This window comes from Stomoxys calcitrans, chromosome 2 (assembly GCF_963082655.1).
Source record: "Stomoxys calcitrans chromosome 2, idStoCalc2.1, whole genome shotgun sequence".
Classification (NCBI taxonomy): Eukaryota; Metazoa; Arthropoda; class Insecta; order Diptera; family Muscidae; genus Stomoxys; species Stomoxys calcitrans.
Genome location: NC_081553.1, coordinates 61640756 through 61664153, shown reverse-complemented (window position 1 = coordinate 61664153; position 23398 = coordinate 61640756). Strand labels below are relative to the sequence as shown.

The window sequence follows — 23398 nt, the reverse complement described above, 5'->3', positions numbered from 1 at the left end:
AACACAGATTGTGATGCTTACGTTGTGCGTAAAAATAATCCGCATAATTTAGGATACAAATTAATTAATTAACCCCGATTCGTATACAAGAAAAACGAAGCACATGTTGGTGGTTAACGAAAGTTTAATTAAATGAGTTATGGCAGTTAAATAATAACAACAGTTTGTTATTAATCCTAAAACGGGTTTGCATGGGGTCACGTGAATGACTGACATGTTGAAGCAAGATTTTGGCACAGTATGGCGACAACAAAAATAGAAGTTTTTGGCAAATTTGAAATTTAAAAAAAAAACTGTTATAGATATTTATATGCTGCCTAGAATAAATAATATGTTGCCGGTGTTAATTCAATGTATGCTGTTGGATGACCATGACTTTTTATAATGAGTTTTATAATGAGGTCACTCTCCCTTCTTAAGCTACGCCTCTGCTCATATGACTAATAAGAAATTTTCAATCCCTTTACGCCTGCTTGCACATTTATGTACATAATATGTTATCATAAGTAAATACGCAAAAAACTGCCTAGCATCTGATCTTATTTAGACTCTAATTTTTTCCATTCATTCATTCATCAGCAGCAAAAAAAAAAAGCAGAAAAAATATCCAAATAAAATTAAGTTATCACACACTCCAGCTGTGGAGCGCAGAAATCTATTCCAAGTCTATCATCAAGAAATCTCAATTTCAGTTAAAGAGCTGTTGACAACGCATACGATTCAAACAGATATCGAGTTGAGTTTCCAAAGTTAAGACGTGCATACGGATCGCGACAGATCATTAAGAAGAAAAGAAAAAAATACAAATGCATTTTGTTGAGTGAAAAAATATTGAAGAAAAAAATTATAAATTAAAAAAAAAAAACAAAAAAAAAATTTTAATTTTTAAAAAAGAAAAATCGTATTATCTAACAGAAAAGTTTTCAAAATATAAAGAAAATGTCCTCGTTGGAAAATCAAACCGAGTTTCATAAAAAAACAGAAATACATACCACACCCAACGATGTCCATTTTCGAGGATCCACCGATTTTGTCCTTATAACCGATCATCGAACCTCCAAATATCGAAGTGAAGAACAATTGTTGGCGGAAAAACCCGAGGAAACTTCAATTATGAAGAAAATTTTTCGCAAAAAGATGCTGTACAAACGCTTACCAATTCTGGAATGGCTGCCAAGATACACTTTGGCCGATGCCATAGGAGATTTGGTGGCCGGTATAACAGTTGGGCTAACTGTTATACCACAGGGTTTGGCCTATTCAAATGTGGCTGGACTTCCCACAGAGGTTGGTAACAGAGAAAAATTTGCATTAAGTGACCTTAGCAATGAAATGAAAATTTACAAGGTTTTGTTTGATAACATCCTCCCCTTTTTGAATGATAAGAAAAGTGATGGAAATATTTCTTTAAATGTTGTAAATATTAATTAAAAAAGAAATATTTATCTAAGAAGCGAAATAAAAAACATGTGCTGCAATAACTTTCATTCTAATGACAATGCATATGAAGGAAGTTTAAATATTATAAAAAAAAATATTACTCTACATTTTACTGAGATATCAAGTGTCCAAGACATTTTGTAAATACCGTTCATGATCATTGCAATACAATACAATAAACAAAACAAACATTGCTTCACATTAGCAGAGTTTTAAATGGAAATTGTAAAAACAAAAAATAATTATTGCTATCAAGTGTGATCTTCGTTTCCAACAAGTTTATCGCTGTAATCAATACAAAAATAAGTGGTCTGTCAATGTACTCTGAATGTTGCCTTCACTGCAGCTGCAGTTGAAAAAAAAATTTAATGCTTCAAAATATTTGCCGCATGAAAATTTGTAATTGCACATTTGAATATGTTTGTAATGCTTACATTAGAAACGTGTTGTTATTAAAAATGACTTTAAACTAAATAGAGACACGTTTTATAAGCCCTCCTCATCTCAAAGATGCGTGTCATAAAGTCGAAAACAGAACAGTGGCTATATGCGTGAAATGCGTAAATTTAACATAAAACGAGAGAATCGGTTAAACAATGAGCATTTTAGTGCAATCGGGTGATATATATATATGAAAGCTATATCTTAATTTGAACCGATTTCCATGACATTCTCAAGTAATGTCGAGAGTCAAAAGAAAATCCTATCTGCCAAATTTCAAGAGAATCGGTTTACAAATGACCATTTTATTGTAATATTACTGCAAATTGGATAAATATATATATGTGAGCTATATCTAAATCAGAAACGATTTCGAGCAAACTTTACAGACATTGAGGAAGTCGTCAAGGAAAGCGTTGTTCGAAGCATTGGGAAGATTGGTCAATAAATGCGCTTGCAGTGGCTCCAGGAGTGGAAATCGGGCGATATAATCGATTTCGAGCAAACTTTACAGACATTGAGAAAGTCATCAAGGAAAGAGTTGTAGTGAGTTTTAGGAAGATTAGTTGATAAATGCGCTTGCAGCGGCTCTAGAAGTATATCAGAGCTTTATTTATATCTGAACCGATTTCTATGAAATTCACCTGTAATGTCGAGAGTCATAAGACTATCCTTCCTTTCGAGAGAATAGGTTAACAAATGACCATTTTATTGAATTAATACTGCAAATCGGATGAACATATATATGGGAGCTATATCCAAACCTGAACCGATTTTTCCAATTTCAATAGGCTTCGTCTCTAGGCCGAAAAACAACTCTGTTCATTTTAGGAGAAAGTCAAAGACAACAAGTGAAAGCATGTTAAGTTCGGCCAGGCTGAAACTTAAATACCTTCCACCATGGACCGCACTTCTTTGAATGATTTTTTCATACATATATGTGCAATATCAAGTTATTGACCGATATGAGCCGCATTTGTCAAAGCTGTTAAAATGTCATAGAAAAATATCTCCTCCAAAATTTCAGGCAAATTGAGTAACAATGGCTCCCTCTAGAGGCCGAGAAAGTCAAATTGAGAGATCGGTTTATATGGCAGCTACATCAGGTTATGAACCGATTTGACAGTTGTTGGAAATCAAACCAAAACAACATATGCAAAATTTCAGTCAAATTGGATAAGAATTGCGCCGGTTAGAGATTCAAGAAATCAAAGCGGGAGATCGGTTTTATGGATTGATTTAGACCATACTAGGAACAGTTGTTGAAAGTCATACCAAAACGACAAATGCAAAATTTCAGTCAAGTTGGCCGTCTAGGACTCAAGAAGTCAAATTCGGAGATCGATTTATATGACGGCTATATCAGGTTATAGACTGATTTAGATCATACTTGATGCAGTTTTTTGAAGTTATACCAAAACGACATGTGAAAAATTTCAATCAAATTGGATAACAATTGAGCCCTCTAGGGGCTCAAGAAATCGAATCGGGAGGTCGGTTTATATGGCAGCTATATCAGGTAATGGACTGACTTAGACTATGCTTGGCACATACATTAGCTGTCATACCATACCAAAACGATATGTGCAAAATATCAGCTAAATCGAATAAGAATTGCGCCCTCTAGAAGGTCAAGAAGTCAAGACCAAAGATCGGTTTATATGGCAGCTACAGGGTGGCTGATGAAAGCCGCTACCAAAAAAAAATGTAATAACTTTTTTTCTATTTAATAATAATAATTTAATAATTAATTTAATTAATTAATTAATTAATTTAATTAATAATAATTTAATAATTAATTTAATAATTTAATTTAACATGAATAAAAGAAAAATGTATTCCATACACCGAAAAAAAAATGTAGCAATATTCATCATTGTAGCAATATTCATCAGCCACCCGTATATCAAAACATGGACCGATTTGATAATCCCAACTAGCCTGCACTAATAAGTAGTATTTCTGCAACATTTCAAGCGCCTAGCTTTACTCCTTCGAAAGTTAGCGTGCTTTCGACAGAAGGACAGACGGACATGGCTAGATCGACTTAAAATGTCATGACGATCAAGAATATAAGTATATATATGGGGTCTAAGATGACCATTTAGAGGTGTTACAAACGGAATGACGAAATTAGTAAAAATCGGTTGAGATTTGGATATAGCTCCCATATATGTTCGTCCGATTTGGACTAAAAATGCAATATTATCGTCGTTTATGGCGAATTTCATAGAAATCGGTTCAGATTAAGATGTAGCTCACATATACATATGTTTGTTCGGTTTGGACTAGTATTGCAATTATTTGGTCATTTGTTAACCGATTTACACGAAAATTGGCACAAAGGATTCGCTTATGACACTCCCGATATTGCTTTTGAATTTAATAGAAGTCGGTTTAGATGTAGCTATACCCAAAATTTATAAACAAATTTTCTGGACGAATATAACGTAATGAGTTGCATACTCGTAATAATCGTCGCGAAGGGTTGTTAAAACTTCTGCACCTGCAACGTAATGACCACTTATATCTTAGATAAGCGTTTTGATACTAATATGGAAGAAAAATTGAGTAAATATATTTGGGAAGATTGTTTTACTCATAGCGCGGGCAAATGATCTTCCAAAATTATGGACAATTTTTTCTCCTGCAAGCACCCAATAAAACAAAATAAAGCGCAATAGTGAGTGTTTAAAAAAAAAATGTTCTTAAACCATGTCCCAAAGTTCGGAAAATTTTTTGGGTTGACACTACTCGCTCACTACCCACCTGCAATCTCATGACAGTTGGTTGTACGTATCTGATTGACCTGATATAGTCCTTCATTGGCATGGAGTGCCGCCTCAATGTACAACACACAGCTACAACAACAACCACACTCTCCACCTAACAGAATTAAAAGCTCTACTAGAATCAAAGCAATGGATTTTTGGAAAAAGTTTTTCGATTCTCAAGCTCAGTGTAGATTTTCATATCGCCTTTTTATACCCACCACCGTAGGATAAGGGGTATATTCATTTAGTCATTCCGTTTGCAACACATCGAAATATCAATTTCCGACCCTGAAATATATATACATATATATATATTTCGGATCGTCGTAAAATTCTAAGACGACTAAACGATGTCCGTGTGCCTGTCTTTCTATCCCTCTGTCCACCCGTCTATTGTAATCACTCTACAGCCTTCAAAAATTGAGATATTGAGGTGAAATTTGGCGCAGATACGTCTTTTTGACGCACACTGCTTGAACGGTCCAAATCGGACGACATTTGGATATAGTTGCTATATAGACCGATCTGCCAATAAAGGGTCTAATGCCCATAAAACTTTTTTTGATTTTTTGACCCGATTTCTCTTCAATTTGAAAAAGTGATTAGTTTTAAGCTTCCCGACATCTGACCTAAATATGGTTCAGATTGGACTATATTTAGATATAGCTGCCTTATATACCGATCTGCCGATAAAGGGTCTAATGCCCATAAATGATTAAAGTTTTATCTGATTTCGCTGAAATTTGAAACAGTAAGTAGTTTTAAGCTTCCCGACATCTAACCTTAATATGGTTCAGATCGGACTATATTTAGATATAGCTGCCATATAGACCGATCTGCTGATAAAGGGCCTGAAGCCTATAAATGCTTTATGTTTTATCCGATTTTGCTGAAATTTGAGACGGTGTGTAGTTATAAGCTTCCCGACATCTAACCTCAATATGATTCAGATCGGCCTATATTTAGATATAGCTGCCATATAGACCGATCTGCCGATAAAGGGTCTGAAGTCCATAAAAGCTTTATTTTTTAACCGATTTCGCTGAAATTTGAAATAGTGAGTAGTTGCCTCCCAACATAGGACCCAAATATGGTTCAGACCGGACTTTATTTAGATATAGCTGCCATATAGACCGATCTGCCGATAAGGGGTCTGAAGCCCATATAAGCTTTTTATTACCCGATTCGGGTAATAAATTAAACTTTAAACAGTGAGTTGTTTTGAGCCCCCCGATATCCGAGCTTAATTTGGTTGAGGTCAGACTATATTTAAATATAGCTGCCATACAGACCGATCTGCCGTTAAAGGGTCTGAAGCCCATAAAAGCTTTATTTGTTACCGAATTTCGCTGAAATTTGAATCAGTGAGTTGTTTTAACCCAAAACTGCAAAATAGATCAATATTTTGTTCTACAAAATTGAACAGTGACTTATATTTAATAGACCACTGAATGTCCGTGAAGAATTTGGGTGCTTAAATTATCCAATTCTGAATGGGTTTTTACTTGTTTATTTTTTTATCAGTATTGTAACCTATGAGTTCTGTGTGCTAGGCTGACAAGGTAACCTTTGTGACGCGGTTGCTTCAATGGTAGTTAGGATATTTGTTTCATGTTAAATAAATAAAAAGTTTCCAATCCTGAAGTAGAACAAAGTGTAAGTGTACTATTCACTAAATAACCTTAACCATCAACATGCTGTTGAAGACATTATATTTTTTTCCTTAGTACATTTTACAGGAAAAAAAAATTAATTGAATAACAATATCAATATTTCTTCTCCATGTCATTAACAGAAAAAATAAAGAAAAGAAATTAAACAAATTAATAAACAAAACAAAGAATTGCTGGTAAATAAGAATTTGCTATAGAGGTTTATAAAATTAAACATACTTATGGATGAACAGGTGTTTCATAAAGCTTTTCGTGTTACTAGTAACTGTGAGATGACATAATTAATGAAGAATACAAGTTTAAGGGAAAAACATTTAAGGTAAGGTAAAATATTTACATGCGTAGGATAGGAACCGATGACAACTTGTGGAATAAAGATTGTTTTTTGTTTTTCTTCAAAAAATTTAAGAAAACTGACTACATTATGAAAAAGAAACTCAAAATAATCGTAAAAGAAGAGCTCAAAATAAAATTCACCGATATCGGTGTTTCAAAAATTAACATATGAGTCCTCAGCAAAATTACAGCTATCGCTGCGAGGAATATTTTGGTGCAGTATTTTATTCTGAATTCTAGAAAGATGTCTTTCTGGTTCTTATTTAATAAAACAGATAAGAATCCTTTTCAAAGGGATTTTGGAAGATTCAAAAATTAGTTTTTGGCAAGGGGCCAAAAACTTCCCACAATACTTAATTTTAGGAGACGGGTCAAAGGAAGAAATATTGGCAAGTGTTATTAGCTTACTTCATTTGCAACTTTTTTTTATTACTTCAGGATGTGACTTTTCAAATGCCGATACACGAGCTTTATTTTTTTTCCATAATCTATTGAGTTTTCTTGTATTATTTGAAGCTTGCATGGTACTTTTGTAGTACAGTGTTTCTAAGCTAATGGGGTCACTAATACAGGAAAGGAAAATAGCTTAAAACTGCGTCACTAATTCAATCAAACCAATTAAAACACGGTCATATTATTGCGTTATAGCCACTATAATAAATGCATTAGTTTTTTTTTGTCACCAAAATATTCTAAAAAAAAGATTATCAAGAGCTACTGTTTTAATGTAAATTTTTTGCCATCAAGTTTGTGGCAGGTAAACAAACAAGTTTCAAGCATAATGATATAAACAATAATTTCTGGTTTTGTTTGGTTTTTAGTTAATTTTTTTTTTTTTTTTGACAATATAAAACTTTGATCTCAAATATCCTCACGTGATTTGAAAATAACAAACGCGTTGTATCAGCTTAAGGTAAATTATGCAAAATGAGGTTTCAGTTTTGAAACGTAACGAATCGATGATGATTTTTTTAATTTTTTGTTGCAAGATATTGAATATTTTTGCAATTATTAATTAATTCTTAAAAGGCTCAGTTTGGACATTTTGAAATTACTTAAAAAAAACAACAAAAATAAATGGAAATAAAGAAAACATTAAAATGTTGATGCAAAAATGATGGCATAAGATTGATTGGTATTTTTGAATCACTCTTTTAATAACTTAAAAAAAAGTAAACAATATAAAAAAATTAAAAAAACAAATGCTAAAAAATGTTTGCCGCGTGTTAAAGTTTTTCAGAACAGGCTACACTCAAGAAAAAAAATTAGCATACCATTCAAAGATTTCCCAGAAATCAGAAATTTTGACAAACTTTTCCATGTAGAAGAAATTTGGACAAAATTTCCCCGATATAGGAAATTTCCCATCGATAAAATATTTCGTATGAATTTTTTTTTAGACATAAACAAAAAATTTTGTCAAAATTTCCGATAGATACGAAATTTTTAACACTGTGGAATATCAGTATAGCTTTTGGTATCATAACGGGACACATAGGACTATGAGCTCACTTATCAGTGCGGCAAGTGATAACATGTGTAGGGAATGTGGGGAAGATGATGAGACGTTGGAGCATTTCCCATGTCATTGCCCGGAATTCGCCGCTGAAAGACACCGGATCTCCCGATTTGACTTTTTGAGCCTTTATAAGCCGCATTTTTTGCCCGATTTGGCTGAAATTTAGCATAAAGTGTAATGATTTCCAAAAATTGTACCAAGTAAAATGTCTGCAATGCCGTCTAACTCCCAAAAACCCCATGGGAATATCGGCTCAAGTAAAGTCTTTTAAAAATGGAGTACACTCAGAAAAAATGCTCAGTTTGAAATTTAACTTAGTACAAATAAAACTAACTACCCATGAGTATAGATAAAATAGCTTACAACTCGGGTGGGGTTAATAATTTTTCCTTCAACGATTATTTTTGAAATAAGCGAGAACTTTACTAAACATGGGCAAAAGCATGTCATCGTTGACGAAACCTATTCTGAAATTTACTTCTGAATGAATTACATAAAGAAATTTGTATTTTTAGTTCAAAATAACTAAAACGTTAATTTTAATTTCCATTTCTTGAGTTCACATATACATGCTCGAAACTAAGAACAATTTAATAAACTGTATTCTATGGGTGAAACATTGTGTCTAAAAATAGAACATGCCAAACGTAAACAAACCTGAATTTCTTTGATGAAAAAGGGTTGGAAAATGTCTCGCTTTTGTGTTAACAAATATTGAAAGGGAAAATTATTATCACATTCAAATAACATGATGTAGATGAATGCGTAGAGCGTCTGCTTTGTAAACAGAAAGTTCTTGGTGCAACTCTCAACTGCGGCCTCTTTAATTTGCTTAATTTATAATTGCAATGTTCATTTAAAATTTGTCCTCTTCAATATAGATTAGCAATTGAGATCAAGGGGTGGGAAAATGCAAACCTAAATATGTTGTTTGGACCAATCTCCAATTGGACCCTCCAAATAGTTTGGAAATAGCGATTTTTTTCCAATAGCTTTTATTTCAGTTTCAATGCTTTTAAGTTCATAGTTTACTTGTGGTAATTCTAAAGTGAACTAGTACTAGGTATAACCAGTTTCGTAGCTGTTAAGAAATTGTTGAACTCATAACGACCATATAAATCTTAAGCGCTTTATGAAGTTCAATACTACACAAATTCAGTTCATTTTAACTAGTGTTGAGTTTCAAAATTTATTGAGTGCATAAGAAATTTGTAAAAAAAATTTCCCGTAAGAAATCAAACTAAAATTTCCCATAAGAAATTTTTAAAAAATTTGTCATGAGAAATTTTTACAACATTTCTATTCGAAGTTTTTACAAAATTTCCCATAAGAAACATTTACAAAATTTTTTCTAGGCAAGAAAATTTAAATTTTTTTTTTGGTTAAGAAATTTTGTAAGTTTTCCTATATAGAGTTCAAAGAAATAACATTTGAGCTAAGTGCTGAAGAAGTCAAATCGTGAGTTCGGTTTATATAGGAGATATAGCTAAACATGGGCCGATTCATCCCATTTACAGTACAAACTCAACTGCATTAATAAAAATAATTTATGCAAAAGTCTTCATCCGTTCGGAGGTATGCATCAGCAGAGCAATCGGGCGAAAGCGCAGGATGGTGGAAGGAGTGGAACTGACATCCCAGGCACTTTGACGAAAGTTGGAAGGAAATTCGGATCTGCCGAAGAGCATAAGACGCTGAAGAAGAAATAGAGCTTTCAAGTACTCTGAGAAGACCAGGCCATCCCTCCCGCAATGAGTGTCCTGTGGAGGGAGACAAATTCGGAACAGGTACGAAAGAAGCGCGCATGGTCCTTGCGTCTTCATGGAGGACTGTGACTTCCAAAAGGATGCCACAGCCATCACGGAAGCGAAGATGGTCGCTAAAAATGGTAAGAAGCCGCCGTTTTTCGCCAGAGTGGCAAAAAAGCACAAAAGAGATGAAATGATTTATACAGTCATCGATATCGGCAGTGCAAGCGGTAGGATTCCACTATATTATCGGTCTCAAATGAAGCGAACGGGTCAGCGGAATGTATTGATACTGTCAAGAAGCTCGTTGGAGTATTCACACCCCCTGGAGTGTAAAGCTCGACCTTGTGAGAAAGATCGACATCCACCAGCTCACAAAGGTGACGGTCTTCATCAAGGATGAGGGCGACGAATTCGCGGCGGAACGCATGATCAATGTCTTGAACAAGCAAAACAAAGAGTTGGACATGGAGAAATGGGAGGTCTTCCACAGGGAGGTGAAGGAGGAAGGAACCTTCCTTATTGTGGGCATTAATTAAGTCTCCGCGACAAGTTTGGCTAAGTCTAAAGGCGCCATGCCAACGCAGTCTTTTTCAAGATTGAGAAGGCTAGGATATGCAGATATCTTCATATTGAGCCATCAGGCCGTGCTGTGGTAGGACGCTCAATTCCGCCTAACGAACAGTGGGCCGATGACGAAATAATCACCGACTCTCTCAATATTGGGAAGACTAGGATAAGCAAAGATCCAAATACAAAAACATCAAGCAGTGCAGGGGCGAGAGACCCAACACAGCCTAACGAACAGACGACGACCGACGACAGACCCATCATCGACTCTCTCAAGACTCGGAAGACTAGGCTAGGTAAATATTCTAATATTGAAACGTCAGGCAGTGCAGCGACAGGAGTCTCAATGCACCCTAACGAACAGGGAGCCGGCGGTGAGACCATCACCTACTCTCAACAAGGCCATTTACTTAAGATTTGGAAGACTAAGATAGGCAAAGAACCTAATATTGAAACATCAGGCAGTACAGGGAAGGGAAGATCAATACAGCCTAATGAACAGGGACCCGATGATGGAACTATTACCGACTTTATAAAGATTCAGAAGACAAGATTAGGCAAATAACCTAATACTGAAACATCAGGCAGTGCAGTGACAGAAAAGTCTGTGCCGCCTAAAGAACAGGGAGCGGACGATGAGACCATCACCCACTCCCAAGAAGCCAATTTAATGGAGGACCAATGATTGAGGTCATCCAGATAAACCTTCATCGGAGTGAGACAGCTACACATGCTATGATGGAGAAAATCAACATCGGCATTATTTGCCATACAAATAAAAATTATATTTTTCCTCAGAGGAGGCCACCGTAGCGCAGAGGTTAGCTTGTCCGCCTATGACGCTGAACGCCTGGGTTCGAATCCTGGCGAGACCATCAGGAAAAAATTGTCAGCGGTGGTTTTCCCCTCCTAATGCTGGCAACATTTGTGAGGTACTATGCCATGTAAAACTTCTCTCCAAAGAGGTATCTCACTGCAGCACGCCGTCCGGACTCGGCTATAAAAGGGAGGCCCCTTATCATTGAGCTTAAACTTGAATCGGACTGCACTCATTGAAGGTTTGGACAAGAAATTTTGAAAAATTTCGTTGGAAAAGAAATTTTTAATAATTGCGTTTAGACAAGAGATTTTGACAAAATTCTCCTAAACAAGAACATTTTAACGAAGTTTTCAATTTCCCAATTTCCAATAGAAATTTTGAAAATTTTTCCATAGGTAAGAGATTCAGACAAAATTTCCCAGATAAGAAGTTTGACAAAATTTTCCACAGACAAGAAAACAGTTTTTAAAAATTTCGTTCAGACAAGAAATTTTGAAAAAGTTCTGACAAAAATTCTCATTTGGCATAATTTCTTACACACAAAATATATAAACAAAATTTCCCATAGACTTTAATTTTGACAGAATTACCAGTCTGCATGAAATGAAGTCACCAAAAAAGAGACAAAACGTTGGCATAAAAAAGACGTTATTACTTAAGGATTTTAAAGTAGTAATGCCGATATTGTTTTAATTTTTACTTTAATTTCTTTTTTTTTTCTCTGTTTTCAGTACGGTCTCTATGGATCCTTTATGGGATGTTTGGTATACGTTTTTCTGGGCACCTGCAAGGATAACACCATAGGCTCTACAGCTGTCGCATCACTTTTAACATACCAATTTGCCAAAGGGGTATGGCAGAGAGCGGTTTTGCTCACCTTTCTCACTGGCATAATAGAAATAGGCATGTCCATATTTCGTCTGGGATTTCTGGTTGACTTTGTCTCTGGCCCCGTGAGTGCGGGTTTTACAAGTGCTGTTGCCCTTATTATCTCAACATCTCAAGTGAAAAATATTCTAGGAGTCAAAAGTGAAGGTGCCTCATTTCTACAGCGATGGATTAGTATGATCAACGACATTCATAATATACAAATCAATGATGCCATCTTGGGTATATCTTGTGTGGCTGTTCTGATAGCCCTTCGATTTGTGGGACGAATGAAGGTGGGACCCAAGGAGACAACCGAATTGAAATGGTATCACAAAGCTTCAAATAAAGTTTTCTGGTTTATGGGTATTATGCGCAATGCCACTGTAGTCGTTGTATGTGCCGGTGTCAGTATGTATTTGGAATCGCAAGGAAAACATTATTTCCGTTTGACCGGAAATGTACCTCAAGGTTTACCCAAGCCGGCGCTGCCACCATTTTCCATAGAAGCTCAGCCTGGTAATGCGACAGCGGGTATACCGGAAGTGAAAGGAGAAACATTCTTCGATATGGTTGGAGGCTTGGGTTATGGCTTGATAATTGTGCCCATGATTGCTCTGCTAGAGAATGTGTCAGTGTGCAAAGCATTTGGTAAGTTTACGAAAAAAATACGTATGCGTTAATGTAAAAAATGTAGTATGAGAGACTGATATCATTGAAATACCGATTTCAAACCCTACCTAGTACATATATAGTCTCCTCCCCCTCATCTGCCTATAATAATTTTTTCTTTTTCATCTTCCAGCCAAAGGCAATCCCATTGATGCCACCCAGGAATTGTTTGCCATTGGTGTTGCCAATGTGGCAAATTCCATATTCCAAGGATATCGTGGTAATAGTGGCCTAGCTCGTTCTGCCGTCAATAATGCCAGTGGTGTTCGAACTCCCTTGGCTAATTTGTACATTTCCATTGTTGTCATGTTGGCTTTGGTCTATTTGACTAAATATTTCTATTATATACCTTTGACTGTGCTGGGTGCCATCATTATATCGGCGGTAATATTTCAACTGCAGTATCATGTCATAAAACCAATGTGGCGCAGTAAACGTAAGTAATTGCGATATAAAGTAGAATTTTATAAAAAAAAGAGGAAGCAATTGTAAGCAAAACATTGACAATGATCTGAAAAGAGTTTTTTATTTGACATAACAAGTAAAGAGTCATTAGCCTTAAGAGAGATAAAAAGTAGTCACTTTTTACGACGTTTTCTCAAATATAATGTTGGCATTACTTTGCAAAATTTTTGTAAACACATGCTGTCATTGTTAGCAGTGTCCAGTAATGACAAACAACTTTGTCCAGAAAGCTATATAAAAAATATTTAAAAATTTTAATAGCCAATATTTTGATAATAACTTCTTACAAATGCAAATTTGCCCATGAACACTTCATTGAGGAACAGGAACAGTGCTGTCCGCTTCAAGTTTCAATTCAATGAGATGGGGCCTCCTGCCGCAGTGCAACACCTCTTTGGGGAGATATCTTCCAACAAAGGCAAAGTACCTCTTAAATGGCCCCATCATCAAGAGGGGAAAACCAACGCTGACAAAGGTTCTAAAATTTAATATTAGGTGATACTTATATATTGGAGCTATACCTAAATCTAAATCGATTTTTAAGAAATCGAGTTATATGGGAATTCCTTGCGCCATATTTCGAGAGAATCGTTTAACATACAACCATATTACTAAAATATTAGTTCAAATCGGACGACCATATATATGGGAGCTTTATCCAAATCTCAATTTATTTCGACAAAAAACTGTACGATTTGTGGTACTCGTAGAAGGCGTAGTGCAAATTTTGAGGATGATCGGTTGATAAATGAGCTTGCGAAGGCTCTAGAAGTGAAAAACGGGTGATACATATATACGTATGAAAGCTATAACTTTATCCGTCGTCGAGAGTCATAAGAGAATCTCTCCATTTTTTTTTATTTGAGTTTAAAACCAATTTTGGTTTTAAGGGTTGCCATAAGATGGCATACAAAATTTCACTTAAATCGATGCATCCATCTCTGTGATCTGGGTAGGCCCTCCCTTCGGAAATCAAAAAATGGCGTACCCTTCATCCATCTGGGGCTAAACTCTAACATTTGTGAAAATTGCATGAAAATCGGTTCAGTCGTTTGAATTTGTGGGCTATATCCAAATCTGAACCTACATCTATAGTAAGGAACAGTGCAAAATCTTTTATTATTCTCCTATTCTATTTCGATAGACGGAGGACGGACATGACTAGATCTGCTTAGAATATCAAGACGATCAAAAATATATAGGCCTCATGGGGTCCCATATCAATGTTTCGAGAGAAAGAGAGAATAGGGAAGTACATAAGTACACGAATTATTATTATTTATTTCTATTTTGACTTCTTCTGTGTTTCCTAATGTATGGAAAATTTTGGGTTTAGTACCAATTCCTAACTCTCTATTATTCGTGGTCCTGATGATCTAAGACCTATTTCAATTCTTTCAGTACTTTCTAAAGATTTCGAACATATTCTTAAAGACCAGATAATGTTGGGTGCTGGGCATAAAATTCTTAATTCCCAATATGCGTTTTGATCAGGTCACAGCACGACATCTATGATGTTTCATCTTACTGAGTCAATACGGAATGGCTTGAATAATGGGAAAGGTTGTGTCCTTTTGTCTCTTGACTTGACTAAGACATTTAATTCTATTTGCTTTGGTACTATGGTTGAGAAATTTAGGAATAACTTTAACTTTTTTAGATCTGTTTGCAGGCTTGTTATGTCGTATATGTGCGGTAGATCACAATTTGTTGATTTTAATGGAGCTGGATCTAGCATTATTCCCCTCTCTTTTGGTCTGCCGCAGGGATCGGTCTTAGGACCTCTTCTTTTTATACTCTACATTAATGATTTTTCTGAATTCCTTGGACGTAACTTGTGTGAAACCTTTCTTTTTGCAGACGATATATATCTACATTTTAGTGTGGATCGTGGTTTTAGCAATATTTTGGAGATGAATATTAATGCTTCTATAGGACGAATCTTGTTATGGTCTAGTCTTAACTCGATTTCTATCACCCCTTCAAAAACTAAGGCATTACAGTTTGGATCCCAGACGCAGCCTGGATTTGATAGTTTTGTGGGAAATTCTAGAGTTAATTTTGTTGTTAGGATTAAATATTTGGGGATAGTGATTGATAAAGACCTTAATTTCGGGTGTCATATTGACTCTCTCCATTCTCGTGTTTATGGTATTTTGCGTCGGTTGTATTTATTATGAAGGTATTTATTTCCCTTCGTGGGTGAAAGTCAGACTTGCGCACGCTCGACTTTTATATGGCTTGGAGATAGCATCAGGAACGTTTGACTATAATCTTCCAAAACTGAAACAGGTGATGAATGCAGTAGCTAGGTTTGTATATAATGTACGTGTTCGTGACCACATTTCAGGGTATGTCAAAACCTTTTTGGGAACTTCTTTTGATCGTTTTATTGATCTACGAAACATTTTATTCTTTTACAAAGTTATAAAAAAAGGTGGAACACCGGTAACACTGCGTAGATACTTCAATTTATTTCGCTCGAGTAGGAGTACTAATATAAACTTGCCCCGTATATTTAGGTCTGTTTTCGAAAGATCATTCCGTATTCGTGTGACCAGGTTGGAATGTATTGCCCACCCGTTGGAATGCATTGTTTGCATAATCTTGTTATGGCTGGGGAGCCAATTAAAATGAGTTAGGCTAAGAGTCTTACATCTTTATGTAACTGTGAAGTATTTAATTTTTTAACGTTTTTTTTTAGGAGTATCTATCGTTGTAATACGTTTTTTTATATATTACTATTGGGTTGCCAAAAAAGTAATTGCGGATTTTTTAAAAGAAAGTAAATGCATTTTTAACAAAACTTAGAATGAACTTTAATCAAATATATAATTGCCATTTTGTTCGATAACCTTTTGCCATCTTCCTGGCAAATTTATTGTAGTATTCCACGCTCATAGAACTTCTGGCCTTTATCTGCAAAAAACTGAACCAAGTGCGATTTTATAGCCTCATCATTGCCGAAAGTTTTACCATTTAAGGAGTTCTGCAAAGATCGAAATAAATGGTAGTCTGATGGTGCAACGTCAGGGCTATATGGTGGATGCATCAAAAGTTCCCAGCCGAGCTCACTCAGTTTTTGGCGAGTGACCAAAGATGTGTGCGGTCTAGCGTTGTCCTGGTGGAATATGACACCTTTACGATTGACCAATTGTGGTCGCTTCTCCTTGATGACTGTATTTAATTTGTCCAATTGTTGATAGTAAACATCCGAATTAATCGTTTGGTTCCTTGGAAGCAGCTCAAAATATACCACACCCTTCCAATTTCACCAAACAGACAGCATTACCTTCTTTTGGTGGATATCAGCCTTTGAAGTGGTTTGAGCTGGTTCTATATTACTACAATATTACCGACAATTACTTTTTGGGCAACCCAATATTAAGAAATAAATAAATAAAAATAAAATAAATATAAATCGACTACGCTCCCTGAAGAAGCACTCATCCTAAATGTCCACGTCGTGTGTATGTGAAGTAGTAAACCTGCGCCTCGATAAATGTTCGCGTGGAGAATCTTATCGTGTCCTCTCTCGTAACCATACTGTACTGTCTATGATATCCTAGATTGCAGAACAACCGTCTCCCCAAGATGGAGGTTCTTTGCTCCTACAGTCCCAGGCAAAAACACAAAAAGCGCTCGTTCGTCTTATCTTCATCAAATAAACAGAATGCAGGATATCTATGAGTGTTGTCTGTGATCTTTTGAGGAAAGCAAAAAGTTCATTCATTCTTCTTCAGTCGATGCTAGACAGTCCGGGCCCTCCGGCATTGAAATATTCTATTTTCTACCACAAGATTCAGAAGTCAAGAAATGTAATTTTTTCGAGTTTGACAACCGGTTTACCCGCCTAAGTCAAGCCCTTCCATACTTTTGGTTTATTTCCGCAATCTATAAAATTCGTTACCCATTTAGACTAAACTGTTCGTGAATTCTAGACCCCGAACACCGCCATACATTCAGCATTAACCTTAAGATTCGAGGGTACTTGTTTTTTTCCCAGAATTGCGATTGTGGCTGTCATAGTCGCAGAGACCTTCGCCTGAATCAATGGCATGCCGATATTAAGTTGCTAGAAATAGACCTGTATTTCAATTCCCTACTCAGTCTTTACCTTTCTAGGTTCAGTAGTTCCATAAATAGCCAGTATGCGAGATTGGCTCTACCTAACATACTTGTCCAAGTTCGATTTTCTGGAAAATCTCATGTGAACGTTGTCACAGGCTTGAAGACCACTTATCATTTTTAAACACTTCGTTACGCATTTCTATTCACTGTTCTCGAATTTAAAGCTCTGAACCCAGATGTACTGTTTCGTGTGTAAAATTTCCAGCATCAGAATATTGATTGCATCTATTGTATTGGTACTCATACGGCACTATTAACGACATGCCAATATTAAATAGATCCCTCATCCACTACGCACTGGCTGTGCTTTCTAAAGGGGACAAAATTCACGTGTGCCAGACGGCCAACCTCTTCCGGCAGTAAGAACGACATGACGATATCGACGACCAGAAACCCTCATGAATCATAATTGATAATAACCGATATCTCACTGCTCTCAAACACAACACCAATCGTTCAATCGTATCTTCAAGATTAGAATCATTGTCAAGTACTTAGAATTACTTTCTTCAGGAAACGACTATACAGTCGTTTTCGATCGACTTTTACATTTCCTTTAAAGTAGATAGGCGGATATTTTAATTTTGGTAAGATTTTAAAATTTTACTCAGACACCTATACAGCCAAAAGAATTTAAATTAGTTTTCTCTTCATATTATTTATTTAAAACAATTTAATATTTCTGACACCTTTTTCTTCTTTTTAGGTTCTGATTTGATACCAGGAATTGTGGCCTTTATAACATGTTTGGTAATGCCATTGGAAGTTGGTATATTGATAGCTATTGGAGTTAATTTGCTATTCATTCTCTATCACTCTGCTAGACCTAAGATATCCTTGGAAACCATAGAGGTAAGTTCACCTAATCATGACAAATAAACAAAACCAATAGCTAATCAAAAACACTTTATTTTGCAGACAATGGAAGGTTACAAATTCCTCAAACTAACACCCGATCGTTGTTTGATATTCCCCTCGGTGGAATTTGTGCGCAATTTGGTGCTGAAGTCTGGCAATAAAACTTCCCTGCCCGTAGTTATCGATTGCACCTACATTTATGGAGCAGATTTTACAGCAGCCAAAGTCATCTCTTCAATGATTGATGATTTCAAGAGACGTAATCAAAAGTTAATTTTCTTCAATTTGAAGCCAAGTGTAGTGCAAATTTTTGAAGGACTCAAATGTAAGCTAATACTATGTTATAATGCAGAGAGTTTAATCGAAGAGCTAAAAGACAGCGATGTCCCTGCGCAGAGAGTAGAATTTGAGGTTCCACCATCTTTGAAAATCGATATGGGAAATAGTGATAATCAAAGTACGGCTAGCACGATAACATTAACGAAATATCAAAGTAAATAGTAGTTATTTACTTGTATGCTATATGGACTTAATATATGTAATTAAATTATTATTATTAGAATAGGTTAAGTTTAGTTAAAAAAAAATTATGCAATTCCAAAAAATAGTTGATATAAAATGTAAATACTACGTATGTAGTGTAAGTGATAAATTGTTAATTCTTAAAAAATTAAAATTTTTATGATATTAGAAATCAAACAGTGATTTAAATATTGAGTATATCCGTTGATGGGATTAAATTGGGAAAAGTAAACACAGCGATTTTCGAGAGGAGAGTCTCAGTGAGGAGTCAGATGGCTCTTAATTAAATACTGAGTGCCAATGATACGGGATGACTATGAGCACCACATAGGCTGGAACTTTGAGCTCGGACTTGTGTGGTGCCCATCGTTATCACGGGAAGCTTAGATGAAAGCTACCGGGTGCGTCCACAGGTTGCAGATGGTGGAAAGCTCCGTTTTTATGTGGAGGAGCTGCAAATGCGGCCGCGGGCAGTCAGCGATTTTCGAGGGGAGAGTCTCAGTGAGGAGTCAGGTGGCACTGGCTCTTAATAAATACTGAGTGCCAATGATACTCGAGATGACAAGGCGAGTTATTGGCGCCTTCAAATAATCAATGGCCAACATCAGCGTCTGTTCCCAGGTTAGGGGCGATTGGCGGCGAGCGTCGGATCTTGGAGCAAGCGGCTCGCCATAACGAGGGATACATGCAATCTCACAAAACCCATGCGATTGGGGCGCTGAGCCAGTAACCCGCCCCCGAAAAACATAGAACTACTATAAAAAACAAAGGAATAGTAAAAACGGACCCCCCCAACGTTGACGGAGAAGGTGCATTATACGCGCTGGCGGATGTATTAGAGAAGTACAAGGCAGATATTACCGCCTTATAGCAGGAAGTGCAATATACTGGGAATGGCATCACTACAACACCAAACGGTGACGAACTATACTGTAGCTGCCATAACACGAGGCATAAATTTGGCTGTGGATTTGTGGTTAGTCGGAGACTGAAACACCTTGTCTCCAGCTTTACTCCGGTGGATGAGAGGCTAGCCACAATCCACATAAAAGTCAATTTCTTCAACATCAGCCTTATTTGCGCCCATGCCAACAGTCGGAAAGTTTAGCCTCCACGAGATAATGTCCAGTAATGGGTTGAGTCTGATAGATTTCAACGCGACAAAAAACATGGTAGTAGTAGCACCAGATTTCAACATAAAAATATTCACAAAGCCACATGGCTGTCACCCGATCAAAACACGAGAAACCAAATTGATCACGATGATGTGATAGATGGAAGGCATTCATCCAGCATGTTAGATGTTCGATCGATCCGTGGAGCGAATATAGATTCGGATCATTACCTTGTTGTAGCAAAGGTTCGCACCCGTTTGAACATGGCGAGGAAAGTACGATCTGACACTGCAAGGAAGCTGGACATTGAAAAGCTGCAAACACAACAAATGGCAGCGGCATATTTCACCCGACTGGCCCAACTGCTTGATGAAAGCACTCCTTATTCCGATGATATAATGGCGCAGTGGCAAACTATTGCCCACTCCATGGAAAATGCCGCGAAATCCGTACTTGGGTACCGAAAGCCTCCTTCAAGAAACCCATGGTACAACGAAGAGTGTCGAGATGCTACTGAAGCCAAGAATGCGGCATATAGAGCAACCCTGCAATCAGTAGTAACGCGCCAGATGAAGGAGAAGTATCGGGAGAAAAGGAGAGAGGAGAAACGTCTATTCCGCAGAAAGGAAATTAAAAGACGTGAGTGTGAGCGAATTGAAATGTACAGGAGTCAGAATGAAGTCCGGAAATTCTACTAAAGAATTAAACATTAAACCGATGGCTTTGGTGCAGGCACATCCTCCTGCAGAGACAAAGAAGGAAATCTGATAACTGACACATATGGAAATAATATTAAGGATATGGAAATAATATTTTACCCAATTGCTAGTATCCGACGTTGGCGGCGAAGAAGATACCGCAGAACCAATCCCTGATGATGGTATAGAATGTTTACCTCCTAGTCAAAATGAGGTCCAAGTAGCAGTGACTCGACTAAAGAACAACAAGGCAGCAGGAGCCGACGGGTTACCCGCTGAACGCGTATGCATCAGCTTATCTGCGCAATCTGGCTAGAAGAACGCATACCCGATGATTGGAACCTCAGCATACTATGTCCCGTACACAAAAAAGGAGACAAGACAGAATGTGCCAACTACAGAGGAATAAGTCTCCTCCCCATCACATACAAGATACTCTCGAGCGTACTGTGTAAAAGATTAAAACCTAAAGTCAATGAGATAATTGACCCCTATCTATGCGGCTTTAGACCTGGTAAATCCTCCCTAGACCAGATATTCACACTGCGCCAAATCCTGGAAAAGACCCGAGAAGGACAAATCAACACCTACCATCTCTTTATGGACTACAAAGCCGCCTTCGATACTCCTTTACGTTCATCGGTATTTCAACCCATGTCTGAGTTTGGTATCCCTGCAAAATTAATAAGACTTTGCAGGATAACACTTGCTAATAGGAAAGAATCTCTCCCAACCATTTAATCCCAAACGAGGTTTCAGACAAGGAGAAGAGATGCAGATGTGAATAGATATGGCACACAAATCACACGAGAACACATGCTACTCGCCTATGCCGAAGACATTGATGTCATAGGTCGGTCATCGGAAGTAGTAACTGCAGCCTTTGAAAGAATCGAAAGAGAGTCAGTGAAAATGGGTGTGGCAGTAAATGGAGATAAGATGAAATGGATGGTTTCAACTCCCAAAAAGCCTTGCACAACCGAGTAGATAAAGAAAATGGAGAAAGTTGGGAACCACAACTTTGAGATAGTCCGTAAATTAATCTACCTCGGCACCGCCGGAACCGAAACGAATGACACCAGTTTTGAGATAAAGCGAAGAATAATACTGGCAAACAGATGCTACTTTGGACTTAGTAAGCAGTTTGGGAACAAGGCCAACTCTCGACAGACGAAGATTACACTATACAAGACATTGTTACTACCCGTGCTGTTATATGGTTCTGAAGCATGGGTACTTGTGAAAGCAGATGAGGCAATGCTTGGAGTATTTGAGAGAAAGATTCTTCGTAAAATATATGGACTAGTTTGCGTTAATGGAGAATATAGGCGACGTATGAACCACGAGCTGCATGAAGTGTATGACGACGAAAGCATAGTTACACGCACCAAAATACAACGGCTGCGTTGGCTAGATCATGTTGTCAGAATGGTTGAAGAAGCTCCAGCAAAGAAGTCTTTTGAAGGCAAACACAGTGGTACACGCAAACCGGGAAGACCAAAAGCCCGATGGAAAGATCAGGTTGTGGGAGACACCTCGAAACTTGATGTCAGAGATTTTAGAATCAGCGCAGAAGATCGAGACGCTTGGAACGCTATTCTACGTTCGGCTAGTGTAACAAATATTCTGTCATAGCCGATTAAAGTAAAGTAAGTAAACACATCTTATATTTATTCCGTCTTAATCCTTTGTGTCACAGAAACGCAAGAATAAATCTTCATCGTTTTGTTGGTTTCGTCTCTCCAGAAAAGTGCTCTGGTCAGCTAGACGGAAACATAATATACTTTCAGGATTTACTGTGAATACACTCAATACCAATCTATTCCTCAACTTTGGAACGTCCGTATGACAGCAGGTTTTCACACTCGGCAACAAATGTTTTTTTTCGTAAACTTTTCCCCAATCACTTTGTCTCATAGCCCTAGTGGCTGGGCTATCTCTTTCACCTAAAAATCGAAAATTGCCTTCATTGAGGAAACTCAATTAGGTGATCCTTCCTACTTTGCAACTTATAATTTGCAATTCTTACAAAAGCGGGTTACATAGGAATATTTCTTTAATTTCATTGAGTGCTGTCCGATTTGCAAATTTGCCAAAGAACATTCCATTAACGCTACAGGGCAAACAACTCTCAAATCAAAGTGTGTTGTAAATTTCAAGTTTTGGCTCAATAAAAACGGAACTCCTTTTTATAGCTAAGCCCAAACGTTGTGCTGCTCAGTGACATCTCTTCAAGAGACGTATTTATATCATGCTAGTAGGGGGATACCACCGTATACAAATGTTTCTGGTGTTCTCGCCAGGTTTTGGCGTTGAGCGTTAAAGACGGACAAACTAACCTTTGCGCCGCGGTAGCCTTTGGCTTAAATTTAGTATGGAAGTACACTCCAATACACACAACGAATCTCACACAGACAGGTCCATAAATATATATAAGCCCTAAAAAACGATAACCCGTTATGACTTCATGTGGCCCTAGAAGCCTCAATCGATATCCTATTTTATTGTTACAAAATAATTCAAATACAAACTGATTTATTAAGGGTCAGTTTAGCGTAATCCATGGTGGTACGTAACAAAAATTCGGCCTGGCCGAACTTAAAACGTTTTTAGTTGTTTTAAGTGATATTCTGTAAAAATACTTAAACGTCAAATGGTTGCGCTTTGTTTTTTGTTCCTAAAGACTCAAAAATGGCTGAATTGACTTTCCTGATTACCCCCCGGTGAAAAGAGGGGACCCACTTTTTGA

The 23398-nt window shown here is 36.9% G+C and overlaps 1 protein-coding gene across 1 annotated transcript; it reads left to right on the top strand.

Annotated features, from left to right (window-relative positions):
- Window positions 1–755: 755 nt before the first annotated feature.
- On the top strand, window positions 756–18932 carry LOC106082722 (sodium-independent sulfate anion transporter). Its single transcript, XM_013245421.2, has 5 exons — window positions 756–1287; window positions 12053–12839; window positions 12994–13296; window positions 18163–18308; window positions 18375–18932. Exons 1-5 carry the CDS (start codon window positions 940–942, stop codon window positions 18813–18815), a joined length of 2025 nt encoding a protein of 674 aa, XP_013100875.1. The 5' UTR covers window positions 756–939; the 3' UTR covers window positions 18816–18932.
- Window positions 18933–23398: the final 4466 nt, after the last annotated feature.

Bases quoted from the DNA above. Each gene is read 5' to 3' on its own strand.
- LOC106082722 (XM_013245421.2), top strand. From the start codon at position 940: ATGTCCTCGTTGGAAAATCAAACCGAGTTTCATAAAAAAACAGAAATA. The intron at 13,297-18,162 runs GTAAGTAATTGC...TCTTCTTTTTAG, and splicing joins ACCAATGTGGCGCAGTAAAC to GTTCTGATTTGATACCAGGA. The intron at 18,309-18,374 runs GTAAGTTCACCT...TTTATTTTGCAG, and splicing joins TATCCTTGGAAACCATAGAG to ACAATGGAAGGTTACAAATT.